This window comes from Gavia stellata, chromosome 2 (genome assembly GCF_030936135.1).
Source record: "Gavia stellata isolate bGavSte3 chromosome 2, bGavSte3.hap2, whole genome shotgun sequence".
In the NCBI taxonomy this organism is placed as follows: domain Eukaryota; kingdom Metazoa; phylum Chordata; class Aves; order Gaviiformes; family Gaviidae; genus Gavia; species Gavia stellata.
Genome location: NC_082595.1, coordinates 47,631,483 through 47,648,965, shown reverse-complemented (window position 1 = coordinate 47,648,965; position 17,483 = coordinate 47,631,483). Strand labels below are relative to the sequence as shown.

At 41.7% G+C, this 17,483-nt stretch overlaps 1 protein-coding gene across 5 annotated transcripts in view; it reads right to left on the bottom strand.

The window, feature by feature from the left end:
• REPS1 (RALBP1 associated Eps domain containing 1) overlaps positions 1-14,477 on the bottom strand; it is a 70,217-nt gene extending 55,740 nt beyond the window's left edge. For 4 of the 5 annotated variants that reach the window (XM_059828555.1, XM_059828562.1, XM_059828571.1 and 1 more), the window contains exon 1: positions 14,325-14,477. In XM_059828555.1, the coding sequence (XP_059684538.1) occupies positions 14,325-14,477 (153 nt within the window). The remainder of the gene's footprint in view (positions 1-14,324) is intronic. The other variant, XM_059828583.1, reaches the window with a different exon arrangement.
• Between the last annotated feature and the right edge of the window lie 3,006 nt (positions 14,478-17,483).

The window sequence follows — 17,483 nt, the reverse complement described above, 5'->3', positions numbered from 1 at the left end:
GTATGCTTCAGCACTGCCGAAACAGGAAATAGACTTTGGTAACTCTGTACAATCAAGCAAAAGGATGGGTTTATTAATGACAGCTGAGCTAGATATGGCTCAACAAAAAGCTGCTTGGGTATTTCCTTACCAAGCACCAGGATTCTAGGACCTCATGAAAATAAGCTGTTGTAAAACCTGTCACAGGAAGGTGTGGGAAGTTGACAAACGCTTAGTCCCAAAGAAGTCCCAAGAGGATCAGCAGGTCTAGGGCTGTGCATGCAGCTCAAATCCTGCTGGACAGAAGCTAGCTGCATTAAATCACTTGGCTATGTCTGCATTACACCTCCCACATAGTCCTACAGCACCTGTGTTATTTGTATTTTCCCATTATAGTATTTCTGCAGCATGATATCTGGACAGAAGTCAGGGCACTTTCTAAAGCTCATTAAGTAAAAGAAAATAATTCAATACAGTTGAATACAATACATTAGTTTCAATAGGTTAGTTGGACTACAAAAAGTGCCACGAGGAAAGAAGTGAGTCTAAATTGACAGGTGACAATTCAAACAATAAAAACTTTAAGGCATCAACATCTAAAGTAAATTGCCTGTACCCAATCTAATGCCAAAAATAATTACACTAAGTTTAAATAACTGGCAGAACTGAAGCAGTGGAGATTCAAGTGACAACTAGCAATTGAAACCAGCGTGACAGCAAGTGCAATTCCTTTAAAGCACTGTGTCCTGGAAGACTGATGAACATCCATGTACTTTACCACCCCTAACACAGAAAAAGCTTGCGGATCCAGTGGCCTAGCATTGCAGATGAATAACTGAGCAGACTGTGGAAAACCTTCTTTTGAAAGGAAGCAATCATTTGGACCCTATGGAATCATCAGCCAGTAATGGCTTTGGGCAATTTCAAAGCCAGTGCTGGACTAGAAATTATCTTGTTTGGAGCTAGTCAGTACTGCCAGATTGAAAAAACCTTCAGTGAAAAACTGAATTAATAATTAAGCTACCATGGCAGATAAGTAGTAGAAAGCAAAGACAAGCATGATTCAAAGTAAATAAATATAAATGTACAAAATACGCCGGATGTAAGTATCAAGAAAAGGAAAAAGCTAAGGATACAAAAAAAACCCCAACCAACAAAAAAGAATGCCCTTATGTTGCTGAACAAGTAGCTGTCAAATCCACCCATAACTAGCTAAAGGAGTCCTCTATTTCAAACACAGAATATAACCCAATTAGAAACATGACTGAAGAAGGTTGAGTAAAATCGTTAAATGCAAACATCTAGTGGAGACTCCTCAGCTGACTGACAGCATGCCCAAAACAACCTACCTATAATCTCCTTGAAGGAGGATTTAAACATTCAACAGGTAATAACTATACTGATTGGGGCGGGGGGGTGGGGGAATAATAATAAAAAAATAATCAAGGGATTGGTTGTCCGAGATTTGTGTTTGGGGCTTTCATCTTCTTAGGAAGAGAGAGGGCAAGGAATTTCCTTAAACTCTTCAAGGAATGCAGAGCCATCTTCAAGACAAAATGTTCCATGACTGTTTTCATCTCCTTAGATATGAAGATCCTGAGGTCACACTACTGCAATTAACCAGATTAAGGCCAACAACTCTGTGAAGCTCCAGAATTGCTGGAAGCTGTTGATATAAAAGAAAAAAACTTCAGTGCAGTAGCTGTAAATTATGAAATTGCACACTCAGTCATCATACTGCAAAGAATTAACAGTAGCATCAACAGTATCAGGAGTTGGCACCGATCAGACATGCACAGGAAGCCGTATGTTGACAAAGGGCACCATTTCAAACACATACCTTCTAGAACTCTTACAGGTTTCAAATAAGAGGTCCTTGAACTTGGAAAGGTTTGTGAACCAAAAAAACTAAGACTTGAGAACCTTTAAAAATTCCAGGTGAAGTGGAATCAATCACATCTCTATCAAATGTGGTGAAACACACTTCCCAGAACTCAGAAAACCTCTCTGGAAGAGTCTTCCAAAATATCACAGGCTCCTTGCCCCCAGGTTCTTCTACAAGGCAAATCAAGCCCATTATCTGTAAACACTATTCATGCAAAAGTACAACAGTATTTAAGCAGGGATGACTTCAATGGCAAAACAATAAATGAAGCAACATGTATGCCACCTACACAGTAGAGATAAAAATACTTCATCTGCTTGGAGAGACTTTACTGAAGTACCTACTGTTCCATACCAGAGGGTGGTAAGAGGCAAGACTTTAAGGCAACTTATGAAGGCTGGAAGTTACAACACACATCGTTTATGCTGACAGGAGAGAGGAGTGAACAAACTCAAAGGAGGACCTTTTGTATCACCTCATCTGAACTATGACATTAAACACAAGTCTATCCACTAAAAAAAATTTTCAAAAAATATCACATATTGATATGAAGCAAAAAAGAAGAACTGGGATTCAGAATATACATTTTGGTCCTGATTTTATTAACACATTCTTAATTTGAGGTATTCTAGTAGTCTTACTGTGACTTGGCAGGAATTTTCATGTTTGTATTGTTGGTGTAAGACTTTCCCCCCCCCCCCCCCCTAAATAAACACAAAGAAACCCTACATAGAATCACAGAATAGTTGAGCTTGGAAAGGTCCTCTGGAGATCATCCACTCCACTCCCACTGCTCAAAGCAGCCTCAGCTACAGCAGGTTGCTTAGGACCATGCCCAGGTGGATTTTGAGTATATCCAAGGAGGGAGACTCTACAACCCCTCTGAGCAAACTCTTCCAATGTTTGATCACACTTACAGTAAGAAAGTTTCCCCTTACGTTTAAATGAAACAATCATCAGGAACAATATCATATAAACCATGGACCAGAGGTGCAAAACAAGTTTTCGCATTCATTTTACAATATTTGATACAAACTTGAGTTAAACCAGACCATATGAATATACTTGTGCTTCAGTGTTTAGTACACGATTTTTGAGTTTATGTGCATCTTGACAATAACCTTTTCATGAAAAGCAAGCAATAAATTTTAAAAAGCTAAAAAATTAAAAAGATAATAAAAATGTAACTGAATACAGATCAATTTTGATTCACAGTTTAAAATGAAAAACATTATCATGTCAACAATGTTATTTCTGTATCCCATGCGCAGCAATTCATTGATGAGAATTCTAAGCTCTTTGCAAGCAAACAAATATGACAGGATGTTTTCCAAATTAAAAGTTTATTGGAATACAGCCTCAAATTGGGTACTAGAATATGCTGTCCTACAAAGGTGCTCTCCTGAAGTCATGTAATCCACTGACCTCAGCTACAACAAAAATTTACCATATCTCTAGAGTGTAATATAGTCTGGGGATGTATAAGGGAAGTAGAAGAATATTTCTTAATCATTGCTACTGTAGCAGAAAAAAGCATGACCATCACTACATACCAAATACCTACGAAAACTTCCTTCATGCTTTTTTCCTAGACTGAACACATTTCTTTCCTCACAATCAGTTACCTTCTAATCTTGTTATTCTGCAACCACTGTTCAATAGATCAACTCCTGTCACTTCATTTCTCTCAGTCTGTCTCACTAATTGCAGACCATAGACTGACACAGTTTTCTAACTACAGTCTCTCATCTATCATCAACTGGACAAAGCAATACTGATTAGTTATTCATCGAGGATTTTTAACTTTTCTTCAGAAAAATCTCCCTTGACAGGTAGCTTCTCAGATGCAACAGTTGACAACAGCACTGCGTAGCAGGAACAAGACAGAGAACTGACAAAGATCTTTCTTTTGATGAGTTATTTTTAACCAAGTCAAGTCTCTGACCTAGTTCTCCGCAAGGCTCCACAAACCTTGGCACATGGTGGCACACAAGAAAAAAACTGAAGACAAAAAAGCCACTAAAAGAAACAGTCAAAGTATTGTTCTGAATTCTATGTTTCAGCACTATTAGCACTATATGACAAACATTTAAACAGCCTTAAACCTATCCAAACATAATTTGCAAAATGCTTTTATGAAGGATATTAAGAATTGCTATATTTAATTCACTAAGTGTGAAGTAGGCAATGTCCATGTGCTGAACAGCAAGTATATTATTACCTCTAATACATAAATTTATCTTAGATACTTAAGAAGCATAGTAGTAAATATACTTAATTAGTTGATACTAAGAATTCCCAGGCACAGGGTATATTTGGAACATTGTTGTACTTTGTTGCATAACAAATAGCAAGGTCTTCCTTTTAAGTCTTACTGACCCACAAAGATGGAGCTCAGTCAATGCCACAAACCTGGCTTCAGAACACAGGCCTTTAAAGAAATAAAACCAATAGTATTGGAGGACTTCCAAGATAACACACGCTCTCTGCAATGAACTTTAATTTAGAGTCTCCTACTGTCTGAGCCTCTCCTAATACTTCTCCGCCCTTGATTTTCACACTGCAGGTATCCACAGTGGAAGCAGACTGCTAAAACACCAACAGGAAGAAAAAACTACTCATCGGCTCTGACAATTAGTTCTTTATAGACACTTAGAACTAAACTTTCCCATTCCACAGGTCATTTCAGGTTCAAACATACATATGTTTCAATCAAATGAAATTTCAGAATTAATCACATCAGAAATAATTAGCTGGTCAAAAAATGACCCAGTATTTTAAGCCTCAGAGGAATGATTCTGCGCCCGTACTTTGGGATCTGTTTTACAAAGATGTCCACTCCCTAAGTAACGGTTGGCAGATCTGGAGTCATGCTTTCACTGTGTTAATAGAAAAGCAGCAGACAAAAAGCACTGAAAATTTAAAACTCTGATTTATGACAGATGCACATAATAAATACGTATCTTAACAAGTGAATATGTTGAACACCACACGCACACACAAATACTCACAGAATTTTCACCTACTGCAGCACTCTTTGAACTAGTTGTATTTTAGGTCATTCCTAACTTCAACCCATTCCAAAAGTGGTCTGCAGCATCTCCTATTATTCCTGGTAACACGTATGTTCATGGTGGATTAGCCTCACTTATCAAAGACACTTCCTAATACAGTAGCTTTGACTTTTCCATTTGCAATCAAAGTTTGTGGTCTTGCTAACAGCTCCTGCAAAAGCTGTTACAAGCCATACACATGAATCATACCTGCAGAGCCTCTTATGCAGAGCTCCACAGCTCTTTAGAGGTCAGTGGTTCCCTTCTTGATTTGGTAGTACATGGTAACCACCATCAATCAATCCACAAAGATGAGGCAGGTGCACCCCACATGCAACTACAAAAAAGTTCAAGATGCTGATTTAGAGGGGCCATTTCCCCAAAGATTTGGAGCCATAGACTGTCCTGCTCAACTATAACAAATTATTGCCAAATACCCTCAAAAAGAGGACAGAATAAATAAGCATATTCCCTTCTGACATGTTCAATAGCACCAACAAAGGAAAATCCAGACAGCCAGATGAACACTCACTTAGAAAGCAACTACTATCCTCCCAAGTAAAAAGTCATAGCTGGAAGACCTCAAGGCAGAGTTGCTCTTTGCTTGCATTAAGATTCTCTCTACTGATGTTCATCTGGCAGAGTAGGTGCTCATGAGAAAGGTACCTTACGAGCAGTAATGGTAATAAAGCAGCAAGAAGAACTGGAAATAAAAAAAATCTGAAGCAGCAAAAGACAGCCTGAGGACCTACAAGAACCATTTTTTATTCTTGATGCATAAAGAGAGGTTTTTTAAAAGGAGATACTCCACATACCTGCCTCCTCTTCCTATGCAATTTTATATTACTGCTTAACCTAAATAGCCCCTCTCTCCTCTGCTCTCAGCTGCACAGTTCCCCATTCCTGAGCACTTGCTGTTGCTCATCTATCTGATCACACAGTATGATTACTCCACTCAGTAAGCCACCAAAAGTTGCTGTGTTAGTTATCTGCTCTTTTAATAAACTGAATCTGTCTACTGTACAACCAATGAACACCTCAGCAGCTACAAGATACCTAGGAATATGTGGCTGGTAGCAAGTTTGTTCATTTGACCCTAAACTTCTTGTAAGGCTGCAGCCTCAAGAAAGTTTTATGTTTTGCACTTAAGAGGAGCAGAAAAGGTTGAGATGAGGCAACCGAACAGAATGTCACATCAAGAGCACTTGGAACTCCAACTTCTTTGCCTTGCCCAAAGAAACCCTCCTTAGAAAGGAAAGATACATTCACGTATCAAGCTGATAAGAATTGCACTCAAAACAAGGGTGTCTCCTTTCTCCTGGTGGTGCCACAAAGAGTTCAAGCAACAGGAGATGAAGAAACATACTTTAGCAAGAACTCTCAATGCCTGAGCCAGTCTGTGACACTTTGAGACTCCAGGATGATTCTATAACACTCAAGTGATTGTATTTTCTGGAACAAATGGTAGCAGCCAAAGTATCCATATAAACACCAAGAAAGCATCTAGCTTCAGCAGGCAGAGATATTTTACATCAATAACATATTTAGTATTTCAAATTATTACTCCAATAACAAATAGCGCAAGGGAGGTCACGTGGATGTTGTAACTGTGGATGCTCCTGCCATGCAGCATTAAGCTGAACATTTTTCCCGCAAAACTTCTACTTAAGCACTAAATGATGAAGAGAGCAGTATTTATATAGACGTTTTGATTCCTTCCAGACCTCCTTTATAATTGAAGCGTTCCAGTGATTGATATTCCTTGCTAATAATTATTTTCTTTTTTGATTTTAATATTTTCTCCACACATCACCTTTCATCACTATGCCAGAACAAACGTAAGACAGAAAAGCCTCAAAGAATGAGAACAAGGTTCCAGCTTTTTGCTAATGAAAAATTAAGATTAAGGCATTCTCTGATCCCAGAATTAGTGGTCGTATTGTGGCCTGGTCAAATAGGACTGCTCAGATCTGATCTTGTTATTCCTGAGCACTTCCATACAAGTCTACTTGAAGCTACTGTGCTCATTAATTTACACTGCTTTCCCATCTCAATCTGTTTTCCTCTGAGCATCAATCTGACCAGTGTTAATTAGTTACTTAGCTTTGCACTGCTCTAGTCCCAGTAAGGCCTTTACAAGTCTTAACAATGTGTCTACCAAAGTTTAAACAAACCTCAGTTAAAATTTTAAAAACTGCATGTTTACAGAGCTACATTTCAAACTCAGAATAGAGCTGCTACCACTAGGTCTTAATGATTTAAGACATTTTAATTCAGAAAAAACAAGTCATACACACCATTGCAGTAAGAACGGATCTTTCTACAACATTCACAACTAATAGTCTGAAGCAGGAGTAAGCACCTAATGCTACATTTTACACAGCTTGGTTGTGGTCACCCTTTTCTGGGACTACTGAATTTGAAAGAGGTATTTGAAACCGAGTCTACTAATTGCTCTGTTACCATATTGCAGGAGCATTTTAGATGTCAGAAGTCAATCATTCCAGAAATTCAGGTCAGACCGTCATCTTTTCCAAGTCCTTTAATCTATCAAAACACAGTTCCTATACACAGACAGGCATGCCTAAGTTATAATGTGTTTTTTGTATAACAAGTGCAGGGGATAATTTAACTCTTTAGACATCAAGCCCAGTTGGAAAAGCAAGCAAGTAAAACACATGGTCACCAACTCAGTAAGTTTAGAAAAAAATGACACCACTGGCTTACCAGTATCCCTATGGTCTAAAGAAATGGTAAAGAAAAAAGCACAAATTGGAAATATATTCTTACACTAATTGTTACTGGAACTCCAGAGAGAAAAATCTGGTAGTCAACATATTGCTCCCACACTCACTTCTGACTTCAAACTCGTTTAAGCAAAGAGCAGAACTCCAATTTGAAGTCTAGGAATTCTACAAGAAGGACTAATCTAAACGACAAATATTTATGACCTGGTAGGTGTGAAACTTGTCTGTAAGGACTAATATTTTGAAAGCTAGCAAATATAATTGAAAAGTCATAGAGACTGCCAGAAAAGTCCTACAATTTCACATTACCTGCAGTAGTATTTATTGAAGATTAGATTAAAATGAAGGCATGTTTGCAATTTTTTACAGACAGTGGGTGAAGTGCTCACAACTTCTAATAGAAAAGAATCTTCTTTACAGGAAAAAGATCATGTTTACAACACATAATTTTGTACAACTAACTTGATTCTAAGACAGCTGCATTTGCCAAAGGCCCTGATATTTCTGAGTAATTTTAGAATTCTATCCGGTCATGTCAGAATGGATATTAATCATCCCTGCTGTCATCTGACAGCAAATTTAAAAAGAAAAAAATAAACTGTTTTCAAACAAAGCTGAGCTGCGATACTTGAAATTAGCTGAGTGCTGTGTTGGCATATAGAATTATGAAATAAGTGACTACACAGTATGAATGCCAGTCAATTACACTGATAAACCAGCTGAAAACAAATCTAAGTCTAATAGACCTAATCTATACTCCCTAAAGGTTTGTCATTAACTTCCTGCCTTGCGTTTCAAAAACAATGATTGTTCTCTGACTAAACGCTGCTGAGATATGAGACTACTCTAATTAACTGTACAGAGAAAACAATTTGCAGCCCACTATAGTTGCTATGAAGGTAACATCATTAAAAAACGTTTTTACCAGAATTCTGCAGAAAACTCAAAGCACAGTTCACAGGATACAAAGCAGACTAAGAGCCATTTCTGGCACTAACAGAAAGTAGACTGCTTATATATCTCATCATTACAGAGAAACAAAACAAACCTACTGCTCAGCTGAGAGGAAAGAAATATTACAATAACATTTGAGAGAGAAAAATACATAATTCACAAATTGGATATTCTTAACTGTGGATCCAGGCACTGTTTGTATTTACAACAGCTTTCTAACAATTCTTATGTCCTAAACAAGAACTGACATACAGCATAAGGTATGTACAAACATCCTTTAAATACATATAATATTACACACAAATGTTATATATAAATTACATATTATTATAATCCTAAAAGGCTACAGACTCATCAACTTTATGAGGCTCAGGCTAACACAATATTAAGAATGAGTAAGAAAAATGCTATAGTTATACATTTCTACACTGGAAGAATACATTAATAATGATCTGTTGAGAATATTGCCTCAGAAGAAATCTAAACTAATTTTATTTTAAAATGTCATGTAGAAAAGCTGTAAGCTTTAAAATAAAAAATATAAACCCAAAATGTATGGGTTGGATTCAATTAAGTGATTTCTTTTTAAAATTTGTGCTTGTTTGCAGATTAGGTAAAGGTCAGTATTAGGAGAGGAAAGCTTTTATACAGCATACATTTTTTTAAAAGATCTGAAACTGCAATGTGTTTTTAAATATACTCCAAAACGCTGAAAGGAAGGCATGGGATTTGCAGTGTATAAGGAATTCTAACTTCTTACCCCTCCAGTTCTGAAAAGATAATAAATTCAGCAAATTAACCAGAACAAGGTTGAGTCTTCTACATGTCTCTACCACACAGGTAATCCTAAACATGCCCTGGCTCAGGTTCCATTGGCAGTTCGCATTTAGTAAATTCTACTGATTTGATAAATAGGTAGTCTTTGTGTAGGAGAATTCACTGAAACACTAAGTACAACAATAAAATCACTGTGAACAAGTTTTTATTTTCCTAGATCCCTTTCTCTCTATAGCCAACAAAGAGGCCAACATTTTAAATCAAGAACCTGCAATTTTGTTTTGCCTTGTTCTGCCTGGGGATTATAATTCCAATTATAATTGCACCGCATGCCACTGATGAGCTCTGGCATCTGAGGAAACTAGCATTCCATGTTCTCCGTTCCCTTTGTTTGCCAAAAGCTATCACCCCAAGAACAACAGAAGGCACCTTAGCCATTTTTCTGCACAGTGCAGAAATTGTAGCTGATGAATGAGGCTTTACGCTAAGAGTCTGGACTTCGCAATGAAGCAGCTGCATCACAGGTACGCACTTTCTTACAACTTTTCATACAAAGGCAGCAAACTCTGTCAGAGAGTTGAGGCAGACAACCAGAGACAGTAATTTTTTCCATCAATGATACAAGAACAATCAAAACTAATCTGTCTGTAAAGACTCCTTAGAAATGACAAAAAGCATATTGTAATCAAAGAAACTGGGCATAACTGTATGATTTATCTGTCATTTCAAAGACTTTCTAACACTAAATTAGATGTCAGGTTACGTGCCGTACATTGCCAACACTGAAGATGACAATTCATTCGTTTTAGAGAAAGTACATGCAAATTCTCATATATTTGTTGTTTTACAGTAATGTTGTATTTTAAAGTAAGATGCCTTGACTCATTAATTTCAGTTGAGTATCATATGCACAGCTGATTTGCTTCTTGTCTTGCAAAGTTTCTATGATTCAAAATCAAAGAAAAGAGTGCAAGTTCAAAAAAAACTTTCTGTGATTAAATCACCTAAATAAGAATTCTACAAACTGAACAAGTGGGACAGCTATTATATTAATCCCATGCACAAGTAATGAACTACACAATACATTTTTTGGCTGACCATAGCTTTTACAAGCAACTTCACCACCAGTACAGACACCAAGAACTGACTTTAATAGCATGCCTACATTAGCATTTTAGGTCAGATGTGAAATGTGCCTTTGAAACCAATCTCCTGATGACCCTCACTGCTCTGGTTCATACTGTGCAGCCACTCCCGAATAAGCAACTAGATTTCTTTTGTATGAAGCTAACCTAGAAGATACACTCTAGGAGTGCACCTAATAAATCCCAGCTAACATTCAGTCTTCGGGACCATGCCAGAACTTGATCAAAGGAAAGCTTTTGATATACATGTACAGGGTGGGTGGCAGCTCCTCAGCATCACTTGTGTTGTGTCATACTACTTGCTAATACAAACACAGACACAGATGCAACTGAGCCACGAGCTCAGGCAGCTGAGTCAAGTGAAAAATAACTTGAAAAAAAGCCCTAACTTTTGGCTGAACAAGCTCCCTGAACCAGCTCACTGTCTGTTCAAATGAATGTCAGTGCCAGCGTAAGGCAGCTCCAGCTTCTAGTGGTTTAAGCTACTGTGAAACCCATGCTAGATCACAACTGAAATCCCCAATTACTCTAGAAAGAGGAAATTTCTCCTCTTCCCCTCCATCAGCAAATGGTTTTCCTGCCTCCTTCTTTGTGCCAGCACTGACATTCATTCAACCTCACTGTTAGTGATACAGAGTTAAAATCAACAAAAAATTGTGATTAATTTTCTGCCTGCATAGCCCCTGACGCCAGTGTACAACAGCATCAGACAGGCACCAGCACTTTTGCAAGCAGAAGCAGCAGCAAGAGCACATGGCTGGGGGAAGGGGGAAGACTGAACCACCTCCTTCAGTGGCAGCTCACCTTAAGATGGGTTTAGCTGCAGTGGGAAACCACACCCTGAGAGCAATTTAAAGACTCATGTAACTGTTGTGAAGTAGTTGGACTTGTTATCCCAACACATGTACTTTTAATCACTGTTTTATGCAAATCTACCTTAATGCTGATTTCAAGGATGTGCACAAAAAGGCAGAAATATGGGTCAATAAAGGCTGGTGTTCTCACATGTGCAGTTAAGATTGTAACATAGTTTGTGGTATTTTTGTTCTGGTAATAAGGCTGTCCTTTTGTAGATGTGTATTAAGTTGACATATAGCTTTTGTTTTCCAGGGTTTTGTTGCTTTGTGAGCACATGATTTGTATACAGCAACTATAACTGTTTCAGTCTTCTATTTGTTCATTTATTCCCATTTAATAGGCAGCTAACAGTGTCCCTTAGAGGCAGAAATGAGAATGATTAGGAACAATTAGTCACATGTATTAACTTTTCCTGTTGCAAGACAGCAATCTCACATAAACATAACTCTCTGCAGGAAAAGTTGCATGTGTATCCAGCCTTTAAACAACAGATTTGCAAGCAAAACAAGTTATGGGTCTAAAAATGAAACTGTCACACACTTTTCATTTCCAAGAGAATCTATTCTGAATTATTCAAAGGTATCTACAGACCTGTACTACTGAAGAGGCAAAACTCTGAGGTAGTTCCTCTGGACTACTTGATCCCTGCAAGTTTGAAGAGCAGTAATTTTGTACTATGTTTTGCACACCTACAAAGGTACTTAGCATTCACATGACTGGTACTACACTTGCATTTGAGGATTTTATAAGCATTGGGTAACTGCATCAAGTTCCTTTCCCCATGAGCTTCAAATGAAGGGGTAAGAACACAGCACTATGTGGTCAAAAGAAATTCCATCTCCTTCACAGGGTTTCCTTATTTCTTAAGCTGTATCATCTGAGGTTTTAGTTACATAGTCAGAGCTTCCAAAGCATCAAATGCTATTTCCCTTGGAGGAACCCCCACCCAATGTATTCATGCCTGTGTTAACCTGAGGTACAGCCCTACTTCAAGGGGAACATAAAATCACTAGACAACTAGATTCACTCCCTCGCAAGTACAAGGTACTTTACAGGTGACCAACAGTGATTGCACAAGATATTCGTAATGGGTCAAACTGCTAAGGGCATTTTGACTTTCTTTGTATTATTTACAGTCTCATTCCTCATGCAATCTAATATCTTGTTTGCCATTTTAACTGCAAGGTTTTCCTTGAGATGACTACAGCGATAAGCCAGGTCTGCTTCTTGAGCTAACTTATTTAGAACCCATGGAATGATGCCCAAGTAGTTTCTCTTCTTCAGATGTGATCTACTTTGCAAGAAAATACTTGACCTCCTCTGCAACAGATAAGGATACAATCTTTGGCCACTTGTATTCAGAATTCCAAGTCTTTCCTAGTTCTTGCACTAAATACCTGCATAAAACAAAATCTCTAACACTAGTCTACTTTATCTTTACAGTGATCCAGGCAAGTTTTATTGAAAATAGATTATAAATACAACAAACATGTAAACATTCACTTTCTTGAGATGATTCTTCTGAAATTGGTTGGCCACACACAAAGAGAAGCAGCGGGTGGCCCTTGAGAAACCTCACTTACAATACTGAGCATGCCGACTCTCTTACCATTAAGTCCAGTCTAGCAAGTCATCAAATAAGAGATTCCTAGTTTTACTAGTAAGAAGCATTTCTTATTCAGCTCTCTTCCACTTTTTTGCAGCTTAAACTCATTTTAACTAATCAAGTTGCTCTTGGGAGCCCAAAACACACCAACAGTAACCCTAGCTACATGTAAGTATTCTCCTGAAACCTGGTACTAAATTGCAGAATGCTGAAATTTGTGTACTGTATTTCTGCCTACACCAACTTTAATGCTTTGTTAAAAGGGCTGCTGCTTATCTCACTAGGCTGAGGATGAAACTGCATAAAAGGCAGCATGGCTTTTTAGATGCAGTTTTACCCACAGCAGCTCAAAACACTACATAAACTTGAAAGCGTTGAACAATGACAGAGGGAACTGCAGAAGCAGCAAGTTATTACAAATAGCTTTTCATAAGAATGGTTCACTAGGAATACTTTCCTCAAATAATTACACAAAGCACATCAGAGCAGACTTTCACTTTTTTATGTCAGTAGCTCTGTAATACTGCTACACCTTTTAGATGTAACCTGGCCAAGGAAATAAGTGCTAAAACTGTGCACATACATATTGCAAGTACGGGCCCGTGTCATTCTTAGCACTGCATATTTCTTTGTTAGAAGTGTTTTGATGACTACAGGTTACGTTAATACCTGCCAGGAACTGATGTCCAAAAGAGACTGCACGGCTTAGGTGAAGTGGATTAGCATCAGTAGCACCCAACGATACAAACCCAGATTTTCTTCCGTGTTGCTCTTCATCGGCAGACTGTGGGACACATTTCCCTCACATCCCCAAAACGCTTTGGGGTTCTCACGCTTTGGATGGCCTCTACCGACACAAAGCAAACAAGACACTTTCCTACCAGTTGCTGGTCGTCGCCAGCAGAGATTATCAACAGCCCCTTCCTAGCCTTACAGTCAGAGACCCCACAAGTACATGAGCGGGGGCCTGCTACAGGCATGCTCAGCGCTGCAACTCGCTGCACCCGCCGCCCTTCCCTCACCTCTCCGCCGGAGAGGCTCAGCCTTCCCCTCCTGCCCTGGCTCAGGTGGCCGGCTCCTGGGCCGGACAACAGCTCCCGAGTCTCCCGGCGGGTCCCGCTCCGGCCTCTCCACCCTGGCCCGCCACCGCCGGCGGGACGACCCCCACCAAAGGGCTGCTGGGCGGGCAAGGGGGCGAGGGCCGAGCCGAAGGCGGCGGAGGGGAGGGGCGGCAGCACCGGAACGGGGCTGTCTCCCCGCGGGCTGTAACGGCGGGGCGGTGCCCAGGCCCGCCGCCCCCCGGGGGCCCGCAACGGCTACCTGCATGACCACGTCGTTGGGCAGCTGCGCGGCGCGGAAGAGCTCCAGGACCCGCCCGTTGGACGCCACCTTCTTGGTGCTCTCGGTGTCGCAGTAGGAGAAGAGATCGCAGTAGTAGCGCTGCTCCGCCTCGCTCAGCGTCAGGCCCTCCATCTTACACCCCGGCTCCGCGCGGCGCTTGCACCGCCGCTGCCCCGCATCCAACAGCGGCGGCCGGGGCGGCGGGGGGGCAGCGGAGAGCGCGCGGGGCTGCCTCGCGTCGCGCAGCCGGTCGCGGTGGGGCGGGGGGGGAACGCCGCCGCCGGCCGCCGCCGCGCGCCCCAGCCAACCGCCGCGCGCGAGCGGCTGCTCACACCTTCCCCCCACCAACCGCCCACCCGCCACGCCCTCCCGCCCACACAGCGGCGCGCCTGCGCGCCTTCCTCCGCGCCTGCGCCGATCGCCCGGCGAGCGCGCGCCCCGGAGAGGGAGGCGGGACAGAGCGCCCAGCGCCGAGCGTCACCGTCCCCTCTGCGCGAGCGGCGGCGGCAGCAGCGCCAGGCCCCCGGGGGCGGGGTTAGCGGGGAAAAGGGCCAACAGCGTCCCCCGCCACCTGCGGGCCCGCCCCCTCCCTGCGTCGCGCTGCCGACGCCACCGGCGGCGCCCCCGGTAGGGAGGGTGAGGGGGCGTGGTGGCAGCCGGGGCGCACCGCCCCCTTCCCCGGGCCTGGATGTGCGGTGAGGCCGTGCGCGGCAGCGCCCCCTACAGCTGAGGCGGTGCGGGGAGGTGGACGGGGCGGCGGCGGCGGTTCCGCGCTGGGAGCTCTCCTCGGGGACCCCTTGAGCTTTCTTTGGGGTGCCGGGCCTGCAGCGCCGGTGCGCAGGCACTCGGCTCCCCGCGGGGAACCGCCGCTTTCCTCGAGACAGCGGCGTTGGCGTCTCGCTCTCTGGCTTGGCCGTGACTGCGTGCAGCGATTTCCGCCGCCGCAGGGGCCTCGGCCGCCGGCTGCGCAGGCCCCCAGGGAAGCTCCCCAGAAGATCCCGCGGGGATGCGCGGCAGCCCTGCCCACACAGCCGTCCTGGTCCCGCGAGGCTCAGCGGGTCGCGTGAGAGGCTGAGGCAGTGCTGAGCCCACCTTCCAGGGGCACACGGGATCATCACGAGTGCAGGTTCTCCTGGTACCTGGTGAAGAATTACCCATTCTGCTGTGTAGGCCCTTGCTATAAATGATTGCCTTCCTAAGTACGCTGTCCCTTCCCACCGTCAATGCTTTATGCAGCAACACCACATAACACACAACATGAAGTGGCCTGGATAATAACTCCATACATCAGTCTTGCAAGAAAGAACAGGCAAGAGCTCGCTTATCTCTTCAGCCAGAGCTCTTGCTCTGTGTGTCTCTCCTGACTTTTCCTGGATTCTGTGTGTTTCCCTGGGTAAATCTATGCTGTCGCTGCAGTACCATAACAAAGTTCCCTCCAAGCTACTTTGGCTTTTGGAGTGAGTCTAACATCCCTGACAGAGTAAAGGGCCTATGCAGAATGCCATAGTCTCTTGCTAGACCCTTTTGACTACCTGATCTGATTTAAATCCTGCTGAGGTGGCAGTCCAGTACTTCATACTTAGAGGCATCCTCTCATTTTTAATTTATCCTTCTTCCCTTTTTCCACTTCACCTTCCTCCACAACTCTTCCAATTTTTCTCTTTCCAGATTGCTGTTGCCAACCGCTCTACTTCCCTTGAGTGCCTCACCCTTTCTGCCTCTTAAGATAGTGATGTTCTAAACTTAAAGCAGAGATTCATCTTCCTTACTATTTGTAATACACAGTATATCCTTTTGCTGCTAACTAAAGTTTCTGAAAATCACTGATATGTTAGCTTATAGTTCAAGTAACAGGCAAAAGGATCTTCCCAGAAATGTACCGTTATCAAGCTTTTGCAACCCCAAATCACGGAATCACAGAATCACTACTGTGGGAAAAGACCTGTAAGATCATCAAGTCCAACTATCAACCTAACACCACCATGCCCACTAAACCATGTCTCGAATTGCCACGTCCACACGTTCCTTGAACACCTCCAGTGATGGTGACTCCACCACTTCCCTGGGCAGCCTGTTCCAGTGTTTCACCACTCTCTCAGTAAAGAAATTTTTTCTAATATCCAGCCTGAACCTCCCCTGGCACAACTTGAGGCCATTTGATACTAATGATGAAACTACACAGATTGATCACATTTCTCAGTTAGTTAAAATTCTCAAAATAGGCTATACTGAAGAAATAATTAACTTTTTTATATCTAGTTGTTATGATTTTATAGACTTAGATAAGGCCAGCTTAGCAACATCGGTCACTTAATTGGAGCTATAGTCACATCAGTATTGCGGCAAGTAAAACAAATGTAACCTTTCCTCCACAGCTAAATTGCATACTGCAAATCTATTAGTTACTAGCAGATGATTGGGTTCAAGTGCCTTTGCTTCTTACAGGTTCAGTAATTGTATGCTAGTTCGGGCACTGGAGTTTGAAAGATTAATATATGTATGTAGCTATAAAGTTTTTCATAAATTAGTGTAAGGACGCCAAAATACTTTTATTGTCAAAATAATTTTGATATTTATATCTAAAAGTAATCTGAACATCTCATTATTTTAATTGAGTTGCCATTTTATTATTTGCATTTTTGCAGCAGGAGCACTCTTTTGACGTTAATGGGGATCACTTGGCTGCAACAGTTTGTACAAGACACAAAGAATAATACAGGGAGGAGGTTCCGTAGTATGGACTATTCCCACATGTCCAAATGCAGACAATAACTGTATTTCACTAAAACCATGATGTGTTATGTGAAAATGTCATGTCATTGCTTACTGGAGAGTTGAATACTTTGGGGGAATATGACAGGCTTTTCATTCTGTATAGCACCACTCTGAAGCCGTTCAGGTAGCTATTTTGGAAAACACGTTGTTGAGTATCATTTTCAGCTCCCATACCATAAACTTACCTTCTTGCTTTGTGCTAGGTCAAAGACTGAGCAGAAAGACTAAGAATGACATGACATGTAGCAAATTAATTTCTGATTCCCAAGATCTACATGTGGGAGAAGCATCTTTGCCTCAGAGAGCCCCAGTAAAATGTTTCTGTGTTTGGCTCTGGGATCTCCCTTTGCCTGATTGGCCCCC